This window comes from Lipotes vexillifer, unplaced genomic scaffold (assembly GCF_000442215.2).
Source record: "Lipotes vexillifer unplaced genomic scaffold, Lipotes_vexillifer_v1.1 scaffold520, whole genome shotgun sequence".
Taxonomy (NCBI): Eukaryota; Metazoa; Chordata; class Mammalia; order Artiodactyla; family Lipotidae; genus Lipotes; species Lipotes vexillifer.
This window is the reverse complement of record NW_006784004.1, coordinates 94,101-107,057: the sequence shown is the minus strand read 5'-3', so window position 1 is coordinate 107,057 and position 12,957 is coordinate 94,101. Positions and strand designations below refer to the sequence as shown.

General features: G+C 40.3%; 1 protein-coding gene across 1 annotated transcript in view; it reads left to right on the top strand.

Moving 5' to 3' along the window:
* The first annotated feature begins 403 nt into the window (after nt 1-403).
* The window catches only part of TET1 (tet methylcytosine dioxygenase 1), a 102,846-nt gene continuing 90,292 nt past the window's right edge, over nt 404-12,957 (top strand). The window contains exon 1 of the mRNA XM_007456455.1: nt 404-2,311. Within this exon, the coding sequence (XP_007456517.1) occupies nt 404-2,311 (1,908 nt within the window). The remainder of the gene's footprint in view (nt 2,312-12,957) is intronic.

Here is a 12,957-nt window from a genome sequence, read left to right as displayed (position 1 = left end):
GTTGCGGTTTCTAATGTAAAGAAACTCCCATGCTTAACTTATTCAAAGAACTTCATCACCTTAATCAGTTGTCACAGAAATTAAAGTTAAAGGAGGTTTATTTGTGAATCCAGGATTTATAGGATACTTTAGTATGTTTTATGTCTATTATATTTTCCTTTTGCAGTCAATATTCTCAGCTCCTTAATTTTAATTAATACTTGCTAGGAAATATTCTATTTCAAATGAGGGAATGCATAGGGAAAAGACTCACTCCCAATGTTTTGTCATTGTTATTTCAGACCAAAACCTCCTGCGACTGAGCACAACCATGGTGCATCCGGATTCTCCTCAGAAGTGAGACTTTCCAAAGGACCAATGACTCTTTTCCTCATGCCCTTTCAGTTTTTCCTACTCCATAGCTATGTCTCGATCTCGCCATGCAAGGCCTTCCAAATTAGTCAGGAGGGAAGATTTAAACAAAAAGAAAAACAGCCAACTGAAGAAGGGATCTAAGCCAGCCAACAAAAATGTGGCGACAGTCAAGACTGTGAGCCCTGGAAAATTAAAGCAATTAATTCAAGAAAGAGGTGTTAAGAGAAAAACAGAACCCAAACTGCCTATGCCAGTCAGAAGCCTTCTGACAAGAGCTGGAGCAGCACGAATGAATTTGGATAGGACTGAGGTTCTTTTTCAGAACCCAGAGTCCTTAACTTGCAATGGGTTTACAATGGCTCTCCGAAGCACCTCTCTTAGCAGACGACTCTCCCAAACCCCAGCGGTCATAGCCAAACCCAAGAAAGTTCCACCTCCTAAGAATCTAGGAAAGCAACATGAGTGTGATTATAAGGTACTTACTGACATGGGAGTAAAGCACTCAGAAAGTGATTCAGTCCCAGTGCAAGACCCCTCAATCCCTCCTGATATAAAGAATCTAATTGGCATACAAAATGCATCATTAATAAAAGATGAGAGCCAAGAGACAACCCAGTCTTGGTCCCAAAGTGTGGAGGATTCCAAAATAAATCACTCTACTCATAGTGGCCCTGCAGCAGAGGTTCTTTCTGGGTCATTGGAAGGGACACATGGTGGTGAAGGACTATTCTTTAGAGAGACATTGAATGATATTAGTGATTCCCCTAGAATGTTTGCTCGGGACACTCTCTGTGTTCCTTTGCTCCAAAAAGCAGCCCTCAGGGTTACCTCTGAAGGAAACCCCAGCATTCAGTTAGAAGATTTGGGTTCACGAGTAGAATCTCTTAAGCTATCTGATTCTTACCTGGATCCCATCAAAAGTGAACATGATTGCTGCCCCACCTCCAGCTTTAATAAGGTTGTACCTGAATTGGACCTTAGAAACTGTTTGTCTATTGGTGGGTCAATATATCCTACCTCATTAATACAACTCCTCTTGGCAGGTTCAGAACAAGAAACCCTTGGTGCTAAACCAGATCATCAAGAGGTACTCAAATCTACCCCAGATGAACAGGAAGTTGCTGATACCACCCCTGTCCTAGGACAGGCCTTTAGTGCTGTCCCACATCAATGGGAAGTTCCTGGTGCTAACCCAGTTCATGGAGAGCCTCTGGGTCAGACCCGAGACCCACCAGAGATTCCTGGTGCTATTCCAGTCCAAGGAGAGGTCTTTGGTGCTATCTTAAATCAACAAGTCCTCGGTATGGTTGGTGGTACTGCCTCAGACCCCGATATCTTTCTTCCTGCTCCTCTTAACCCAATTGCTACCTGTAATGCTCTCCCAGAATGGCCTGAGCCCCAGAGCACTGTTTCATCTGGGCTTGAGGTCCAGAGCACTATGCAGATTTTGCCTTCGGGCTTAGGTCACACTCCTCAACCACCATCAAACTCAGAGATAAGTTCGGTACCTCCCGCAATGGCTATAAACAATATAGAAAATAAGAAGAAGGTTCATATAAGCTTTCTGCCAGCTAACACTCAGGGGTTCACAATAGCCCCCGAGAGAGGACTCCACCATGCTTCACAGGGCATTGTCCACCTCTCCCAGGCCAGTCCCAGCAAATTGGAAGGAGAGAGCTCCCAGATCAGTGCCACCAGCATGGTTGACATCAACACCACCGTGGTGTCTAGGCCAGTGTCACTTGTCAGTACCTCCTCTTCTCCTTCCTACACAACTTTGCTACCTACTTTGGAAAAGAAGAAACGAAAGCGATGTGGGGTCTGTGAGCCCTGCCAGCAGAAGACCAATTGTGGTGAATGTACCTACTGCAAGAATAGAAAGAACAGCCATCAGATCTGTAAGAAGAGGAAATGTGAGGAACTGAAAAAGAAGCCATCCATCATTGTGCCTTTGGAGGTAAGTAAATACCCAAGGGGCTGGGGACACCTGTGAGACTTAGTAGTGTGATTTGTGTGGAGACAGTTTGCTTCTGTATTACATCCTTTTGCTTTGGTAAAATGTTGCTTTAAGTTGCCTATAGGAATTTGTGGACCTACCTGAAGTACATCTTGGGCACTGAGTGATGCATTAGCTTATTTTTAGAATTTGTCTCAGAATACTAGAACATAAAGATTTTCCATTATAAGTTTTGATGGAGAATAGGGAAATTGTATGAAATGTGGTTTTGGAAAGATTTCCACTGTGCCTCAGTTGTGTGTCTTTTTTTGGGAGTTACAGATTTAAAAATTAGGAGCACAAAGTCACTAACTGTCCTGCAGCCTGAGAAACCAGAGGAATTAAGCTTCTTTTCTTTTGAAAGAATAAAACTGTCTCTATCTTTAATCATTACATTAGTTTACATTTTCTAGAGTTTGATATAAATGGAATCATATAATATGTACTTTTTTTTTTTTTGGTTTAGAATAGTTCCTCAATATTTGTTTTTAATGACACTGCTTCTTTTGCAAAGTGCAGATTACTTATTTTGTCCCTCACTTTGGGTTTGTCTAATGCTTCCTCATGACTAGATTTGACTAGATTTGGATTATACATTTTTGTATGAATACCTTCTTACAGGAGGGACATAATGTCCATTTGTCCGACTATTCATGATCTTAATTTTGATCACTTGGTTAAAGGTAGTGTCTTCCAGATTTCTCCATTGTAAAATCAGTATTTTTCACTTTGTATTTAATAAATATCTTACAGAGAGATCAAGACATGTAAATATACTGCTATCCCTCAAACTTTCACTCCCCAATTTTAATGTTCATCAGTGATTTTTGCCTGATAGTTGCCAAATTGTGGCTCTGTTTCCATTGTTCCTTCTAAATCTGTTAATTAGTTTTAAACTCCAAAGAAGAGCTTTTTTCTTCTTATTTGTTTCAGTGTGAACCTGTAGATTTTTGTTATATTCAGTAAGTTATACTCCTTTATTATCATTACTTATTTTGATGCTCAAATTTCCCCAAGTTTGGCCAGGGATCACCTTCAACCATTGTTTGAATAATTCTTCATTTTCTGGGACAAGTGTTCTAAGGTTTTCTATTTTCCATCCTGCCCCAGACCAGATGACCAGCTGTTTATCCAAGGAAACTTGGTTCTTTTTGGTGGAGAATGATACTTAGAAACCAAGATCTTGTTAATAGGTATTATTGTTGTTGCTGAAATGTCAGTGGTGTGTTCAAAAGTTAGAATATGCATGTTGAATAGTTCTTCACACGCACACGCACACACACACACACACACCACCCTAATGCTTCAATGTAGTTATGTTGTTCATTTGAAATACAATTTTAATTAGTTTATTTGTTTATTTTCTATTTCAAAGGTCCCCTATAGTTGATGATATTCATATTCTCTTGCTTTCCTCCTCCCCCAAAATATCGCCCTTACCCCTGACAAAGCTGATTCTGAAGAATGTATTTTGTTGTCCTTATACTGAACTCTGACAGTAGAGAGACTTACGCATCCAACAATGCGTGGAGAGGCAGAGGAGAACATAGGGAACACTTCTCTGAGGAATTTCATTCTGAGAGAGCAAGGAACAGTTGTACACTCATTTGTTTCTGTCTTCTTTTGCTTAATATTATGTTTATGAGATTTGCCAATAATGTTGCTTATAATTATAGTTGTTCATTCTTGTTGCAGTGTAGTATTCCATTGTATGTATATATCACAATACCTGTATCCATTCTATTGTTAATGGGAAGTGAAATGTTACAGTACAGAACAGAACAGTAGAATGAACATAGCAGTACTACTATGGATTTTTTTGGGGTGGGGGGGTGGGGGGGCTAGCCGCGCAGCTTGTGGGATCTTAGTTTCCCCACCAGGGGTCAAACTTGCCCCCTGCAGTGGAAGCACAGAGTCCTAACCACTGGACCACCAGGGAATTCCCTGGACATTTCTTTTTTCTATGTTAAAGTCTCTATAGTATTTTTTTTTAATGGAACTTTATATTTATTTATTTATTTATGGCTGTGTTGGGTCTTCGTTGCTGTGCTTGGGCTTTCTTTAGTTGCGGCAAGCGGGGTCTACTCTTGCGGTGTGCCGGCTTCTCATTACAGTGGCTTTTCTTGTTGCGGAGCACGGGCTCTTAGCACGCGACCTTCAGTAGTTGTGGCACAGCAGGCTCAGTAGTTGTGGTTTGTGGGCTCTAGAGTGCAGGCTCAGTAGTTGTGGCGCACCGGCTTAGTTGCTCTGTGGCATGTGGGATCTTTTCGGACCAGGGCTTGAACCTGTGTCCCCTGCATTGGCACGTGGATTTTTAACCACTGTGCCGCCAGGGAAGCCCCCTGGACATTTTTATACAAGTCTTTTGGTGACTATATGCATGCATTCTGTTGAGTGTATTCCTAGGAGTGGAATTTCTGGGTCATGGAATATGTGTATGCTTAGCTTCTATAAATATTACCAAACTGCTGTGGTTGTTCCAATTAAGACTCTCATCAGTAGTGTATGAAAGTTCCACTTGCTCCACATCCTTGCCAACACCGGATATTTTCTGTCTTTTTAAAAAAATATTTATTTTCTTTATTTTTTTGGCTGCATTGGGTCTTTGTTGCGGCGTGTGTGCTTCTCTCTAGTTGCGGTGCATGGGCTTTCTCTAGTTGTGGCGAGCAGGGCCTACTCTTCATTGTGGTGTGCGGGCTTCTCACTGCGGGGGCTTCTCTTGTTGTGGAGCACGGGCTCTAGATGTGCAGGCTTCAGTAGTTGCAGCACGTGGGCTCAGTAGTTGTGGTTTGTGGGCTCTAGAGAGAAGGCTCAGTAGTTGTGGCACACAGGCTTAGTTGCTCTGTGGCATGTGGGATCTTCCTGGAGTAGGGCTCTAACCCGTGTCCCCTACATTGGCAGGCAGATTCTTAACCACTGTGCCACCAGGGAAGTCCCAATTGTGCTTTGTAATGAACAGAAAGTCTTAACTTTAATGTAGTCCAGTTTACCAATCCTCTCCTTTATGATAACTTTATATTTCCTGTTTAAGAAAATTTTGTTGGACTTCCCTGGTGGCACAGTGGTTAAGAATCCGCGTGCCAATGTAGGGGACACGGATGCAAGCCCTGGTCCGGGAAGATCCCACATGCCGCGGAGCAACTAAGCCTGTGCGCCACAAATACTGAGCCTGCATGCCACAACTACTGAAGCCCGTGCACCTAGAGCCCGTGCTGTGCAACAAGAGAAGCCACCGCAGTGAGAGGCGAGAGCACCAGAATGAAGAGTAGGCCCCTGCTCGCCACAACTAGAGAAAGCCTGCGCGCAGCAACAAAGACCCAACACAGCAAAAATAAAATATAAAATGAATAAATAAATAAATCCTTAAAAAAAAAGAAAATTTTGTCTGTTTTTTGCAAATTCCAAGGTCATAAAGATGTTCTCTTTTGTTTTCTTCTTAAAAAGTTACTTTTTTTAAACTTTCACGTTTAGATGTACAAACTGGAATTGACTTTTGTGTATCACATGAGATAGGAGTCAAGATTCATTCTTTTTCATATGGATATCTACTTGACCAGCACCATTACTGAAATGACTGTCCTTTCCCCACTACTGCAACATCAACTTTGTCACAAATCAAGTGATTGATTAGTTCTCAATCTGTTTCTAGACTGTTTCATTGGCCTTTTGTCTATTTTTCTGTCTGAACTCTCATTACTAGGCTTTACAACTAGTCTTTCTAACTGGTAGTATAAGTTCTTCAGTTTTGTTTTCAATATTTATTTGGACTATTTTTTTGGTTCTTTGTATTTTCATCAAAAAAAATTTTTATATGTATTTATTTATTTATTTGGCTGCACTGGGTCTTAGTTGCCTCGTGTGTGTGGGATCTTGGTTGCTGCATGAGGAGTCTTTTTTTTTTAAACAAATTTGTTCATTTTATTTATTTATTTTTGGCTGCACTGGGTCTTTGTTGCTGCGCGCAGGCTTTCTCTATTTGCGGAGAGCAGGGGCTACTCTTCGTTGCGGTGCATGGGCTTCTCATTGTGGTGGCTTCTCTTGTTGCAGAGCATGGACTCTAGGCACACAGGCTTCTGTAGTTGTGGTGCACAGGCCTAACTGCTCTGCGGCATGTGGGATCTTCCCGGACCAGGGCTCGAACCCATGTCCCCTGCATTGGCAGGCAGATTCCTAACCACCACGCCACCAGGGAAGCCCGCGGGGTCTTTTTAGTTGCAGCATGTGAACTCTTAGTTGTGGCATGTGGGATCCAGCTCCCTGACAAGGGATCGAACCCAGGCCCCCTGCATTGGAAGTTCGGAGTCTTAGCCACAGGACCACCAGGGAAATCCCTTCATCAAAATTTTTGAATCAGCTTGTAAATTTCCACCAAAAACCCTGTTGGAATTTTTATTGTTTGTGTTGAATCTATACATCAGTTTGCAGTCAAATGCTCTACCACTGAGCTATACCCCCTCTCATCAGTTTGAAGAGATTGACATTTTTTTTGTTTTTGTTTTATTTTTGCGGTGCGCAGTCCTCTCACTGTTGTGGCCTCCCCCGTTGCATAGCACAGGCTCCGGACGCGCAGGCTCAGCGGCCATGGCTCACGACATGCGGGATGTCGGGACTCCGCGACATGCGGGATCTTCCCGGACCGGGGCACGAACCCGTGTCCCCTGCATCAGCAGGTGGACTCTCAACCACTGCGCCACCAGGGAAGCCCTATAATAATATTTTATTATATGAAACAAATGTACATTTTAAAAACAGAACTGTTAGAATTTTTTTCTTCTAAAATATACTTAACCCCCAAAGGCATATGCCATTTCTCAGAATGTTAACTACTAATGTCTGGGAGAAGTAAAAACAATTTTGATCTACTCTTTTTTTTGATCATAGATTATATTTTTGTCTCCCAATTGTTTCTTTTAATTGAATAACAAGGTGATTAGATAGTCTTCCCAGTGATCTCTTTGGCCAAGAGATAAAGTGTTATTTTTTGCCAAGTTTAGTTCAACTTAGTGTTCTCCATATTCAGAAATACAGTTAATTAAAGCCATTAACTTTATAACTCATAGTCATCTAGGAATTTGCTCCTGGCTAGGTATTCCTCATTTTGCATTTGTAATTTAGCATACTGAGACATATGCATTATTCTATTTATTGAATAGTGAGTTATGTTAAAAGGGGGGGAGAGGTGCTTTTTAGGGACTTAAAGGGTAGGTGCTTTGGCCAGGCTACACTTTCACACACTTTTTAGTATGTTCAAAAACAACAAGGACAACAAAACACAGTTGTTTGTAGATATGCTTCTGAGGGCAGTGTTTTGAATTATGTATCTGTAGCTTGATGATTTGGTATAGTATCACATTTAAGTAATATGAATTGAATGACTAAGCAGTTTGTGAGTTGGTTGCCAAAGTGAAATAGTCTCTTAATATTTACTCCAATTAATATTTTTTGTTTCTTGGGTTTTTTTGTTTGTTTTTGTTTTTGTTTTGCCATGCCAGGCAGCTTGTGGAATTTTAGTTCCCCGACTAGGGATTGAACTTGGGCCATGGCAGTGAAAGCTCCATGTGCTAACCACTGGACCACCAGGGAATTCCCTACTTCAGTTAATATTGATTTTTTTTCCTCCAAATATTAAAGGGTTATTATATGCTTGGTTAGATTAATAGCAGTATATTAGATAACACTGTAAAATGTGCTATTTATTACCATGCTACCTTCTTAGCTAATAGAAATTACACCTGGAAAAATAGCAATACCTATATAGTTTGTGCTTGAAAAGCTAAAAGTTAAGTAGTATTATATGATACAAATTGAACCACTGACTGTTCGCTATCCTGTGGATAGTGTGATAACAGTCTAGTTCCGGAGATGTCCCTTCAGAATTGGTTGACATACTTGTTTAATTTTATTTTATCCATTTTAGTGGGAGTTGCGTGGGACAGGGCCTCTTCTGGCCACTGCTTTTCTCAGTGTTTTCAAACAGCCAGATTTCATTTTGGCATATGTTATATATGGCATATGGAACAAATTTTTGCTACCAACTCTTGCAATTGAGGGCAGATGTTATATGTTCCTAAATGTGCCTTTAAGGAATCTCTTAGGATCACTACTGAGACTTCAGTAGCATACCTCACCACAGAGCTGACCATAGGAAAAAAAGCCTGTGGCGTCTAGGATCATTGCATGTTTAGAATATGTATATATATGTATAACTGAACCATTTTGCTACACACCAAAAATGAATACAACATTGTAAATCAAGTATACGTCAATTAAATAAATAAATAAAAAAAAAATAAACCCCAAGCATGTAAACAAAACCATGCTGATCTTGATTGATTATGACTGGTGGGTGTTCATTTCTGGAATCTTGTCAGTATGGTTCAAATCTTACCTTGCCATTTTGTGTAGACCATCTTATCCAGAAAGAAAAATGTGTGAAAGTGACTTAACACCTTCATCTAGTATCAGTATAATCCAAGTTATACTATCACTTACTAGTGAGCACTGTAGTTTGTTACATGTTTATTTTGCTACAGAGCTTATCTCCCCGTGTCTTTGTTGGTCAGCTTCTTGAAATTTTTATTCCAGAGTAACATTTCAAGAGTTGATGGTTTCAAAACTGCAAACGTCATTCTCCCTATAAAGTAGCCAGTCACTGTAGTACTATGATGGATGTGGCACTAGTGTAACCAGCTAGGAGAGAAGGTGGGATCATATATATTTGTACTATTATCATATTAAAATAAGACACAGCTAGCAAATGAATCAAACTAATCTAAGCAATTCAGGTTATTACCTTGATAATGAGACTCAGTGCTCAAGTCATGATTATCCAGAAAGTTTTGGCTAATTATTGTCAGCTCTTCATGTCTGCTAGTAAGCAACAAGAGAAATCTTGCTCTTTTCTGATTTATTTATGTCCTGTTAACACTGCTACAGTTTAAAAAAAAAAAAAAAGGGCATGATGAGAAAGCAGTGATTAGAAGTGAGATGTTTAAATTACTTCTAAAGCCCAAGCTCAGGCTATAGAGGGTGCTAGTACATCATAGGTGTTCAATACATGTTTGCTGAACAAATGATTCAATGAATGAATGAAATCTCATAAAAAATGTGAGATTCAGACTATCTCACATACCAATGTCTCTTAAAAAAAAAGTGCACTGTAAACCATTATATCCCATGTGTACTTAATATATCATCTCAGCAGCTAGTACCTCAAAACATTTTGGGGTTTATTCTATATATGTCATTTTCAAGTACCAAAGATATTAGGATCATGGGGTGTCTGTAGCAGAAATTCAAGTAGAGGACTTGAGAAAAAAGTTTATAGGAAGTACACAGTGCTTTAAAAATATGCTTAAAGGGCTTCCCTGGTGGTGCAGTGGTTGAGAGTCCGCCTGCCGATGCAGGGGACGCGGTTCGTGCCCCGGTCCGGGAAGATCCCACATGCCGCGGAGCGGCTGGGCCCGTGAGCCATGGCCGCTGAGCCTGCGCGTCCGGAGCCTGTGCTCCGCAACGGGAGAGGCCACAACAGTGAGAGGCCCGCGTACAGCAAATAAATAAATAAATAAATAAAAAGGAAATGAAAACTTGTCACTACTGACTTAGAAAAGTCTTTTGAAAAAAAAAATTTTTTTTTCTTTTTGTTTCACTGGAAAAATGATGCTAAGTTGTAAATGTTAAAAGTATATAAATTGCGGGCTTCTTTGGTGGTGCAGTGGTTAAGAATCTGCCTGCCAATGTAGGGGACACAGGTTCGATCCCTGGTCTGGGAAGCTCCCACGTGCCGTGGAGCAACTAAGCCCATGCGCCACAACTACTGAGCCCACATGCCACAACTACTGAAGCCTGGGCACCTAGAGCCCGTGCCACCACAATAAGAAGCCCACGCACTGCACGAAAAGTAGCACCTGCTCGCCGCAACTAAAGAAAGCCTGTGCAGCAACGAAGGCCCAACGCGGCCAAAAAAAAAAAAAAAAGTATACAAATTGCTTTGTTACGATAAAACTAACCGTGTATACACACACACAGAAAAAAATAAATAACATCTTTAAAGTTGAATGAGGTAAAATTTTTTCTTCTTTTTTTCTCAGTATATCATCAACATTTCCCTTGTAAGTAAAAATTTGTAAAGATTTAAAAAGTATGTGTATAATATTCCTTTGGGTAAATGAACATAACCTACTAAATTACTTTTCATAACTGGATGAATTATTTTGGGTCCCATTTCAAATTATGTTCTTTTTTTTTGTTTTTTTTTGGCTGCGTTGGGTCTTAGTTGTGGCATGCGGGATCTTTTGTTGCAGCGCGGGCTCTCTGTTGTGGTGTGTGGGCTTCTCTCTAGTTGTGGCGTGCGGGTTTTCTCTCTCTAGTTGTGGCACACAGGCTCCAGAGTGCATGGGCCCTGTAGTTTGTGGCAGGCCAGCTCTAGTTGAGGCACAGGAGCTCAGTAGTTGTGGCACGCGGGCTTAGTTGCCCCAGGACATGTGGGATCTTAGTTGCCTGACCAGGGATCCAACCTGTGTCCCCTGCATTGCAAGGAGGATTCTTTGCCACTGGACCACCAGCGAAGTCCCCTCAAATTATGTTCTTGACACTGGAATCTACTAGTCCTGTATTTCAAGCTAGAAGTATTAGCATAACCAAAATATTTAGTATTTTGTTAATGATTTATTATTGCCTAATGGTTTCTAAATCTTTACCACTTTTGGAAACCTGAAGTTTGTAGTACAGGTAGTTTTTGGAAAGTCAGGTCCATTTCCTTCTCTCAAAAAGAGAAACTAAAGTTTCTTTTACCTTCTTTCTGGTAAACACATCTTCATGCCCTCTCAAAGATGGGGGTTGAGCCAGCATTTAAGCATATCTCATTAGCATAGCTAAATGACTGGACACTAGCCAGATCAGATTAGGTACTTGGTGTATTTTTAGCTACCATGGAAAAACCCAGAATTTTAAAGTTATTACTATATTAGTGCTTTAGTCCCACTAAATTTTCTACATGTTTTTTGGTTGCTAGACAAGAGTTCCTAAGACTAATTTGATCCTGGTTTAAATGATCCCAACACTTGTCTTTCATATGATATTTCAAAAATCATAAAGTTAGAACTTCTACATCAGAGGTTTTTAATCTGGATGGGCTTCAGTGCTCTGTGATCCCTTCCCCTCAAAATTATATGTAACATATTGTTTTTTGTTTTTTAACATATTGTTTTATATGCATTTTTCTGGAGAGATGGTCTTTAGCTTTCATTAGATTTCACAGAAATATAAATCATGTCTCCTACTCCCCAAAGTAAAAACAAGTAAGGGGGTCACACCAACCTTTTAAGACTTTGAAGGAGTGAAATTGACAACTGTTACTCTGGTTAAGTTATACTAAGATCCTATATTCCCCCCATGTGGTCATCAGTGTGAGAATGGATCTATTTGTAACATTGTGATAGACCCCTGAAGCAGGGATGCCTGAGGAGCAGAAGTGATGTCTACAAAGGGTCTGGTAGAGTCCTTGCTACATAGTAGGTGTTTAATGTGGTGGTTATTGTTTTATCCTTGAAGAGATTTGCCTATTCATTTCATTACTTTCACCCATTTCCCTCATGCTACCTGACTCACGTTACTTAGAGGAAAGTAACTAAAGTCCTCAGAAGTAGCCAGTACACACCATTTCACAGAATCTGCAAATGCATTTTTCCTGCAAGAGCATTAGGATTATGAATGAATTGGTTTCACTGTTCCCATGTGATGCAGAATTATAGCTGTGGTTTCCGGCGAGACGATGCCACAGTTATTTTCTTGTCCTTGTATAATGAGAGGGTTTTGGTGTTTCTGCCATATTCTAGATATTTACACTACATAGCTCATTTTCGTATCATATTTCGTATGGAACACCATTTTGTGGTGAGTTTTCTGTTAAAGGGCAAAAGTAGGATCAAGACAGGAGGAAGTGGGAGGACAAGACAGTGGAAGCTCACAGTTGATCCAAGCCATGGACTTTTGGAGGGGGCTGATCCAGTTTAGATTTAGAGAGAAAAGTGTGTGTGTGTGTGTGTGTGTGTGTGTGTGTGTGTGTATGTGTGTGTGTTAGTTTCCTCCACACTTGCAGGAGTAAGTTGTTTAGGAATTAACACAGAATTGCAGGGAAATCTGTCTACTAGGCAACATAAAATTAAATTACCTTCTTTATTCACCTACTTCCATTTTCTAGGGACATTTCTGGTACACTATGAGATGTCAAAACAAACAAAAATCAATAAAACAAGGAAAACAAAACAAAATAGTGTTTAACTTATTTCTTTTAAAAAAGTCAGTAACCAGGGAACTTTGTCTTCATTGATAATTAGGTACATAAGATTTTAACAAAATTTAAACTTCTTTGACTTGCAGTGCAGGAAACTGGCAAAGAAAAGGAAAAAGGGAAAAAATGAACATTTATTGAGAGTCTACTATGGGCCCGACACTGTGCTAGAAGGCTTAATGTTACCGTATTTGATCCTGACAGTGACCCATGAAGTATAAGTATTAGGACTCTCATTTAGCAGACCAGGAAATGGAAACCCACCTTAAAAAATGTATTAATTTCCCCTGGCTAGCAAGTAGTAGAGGCACTCTTT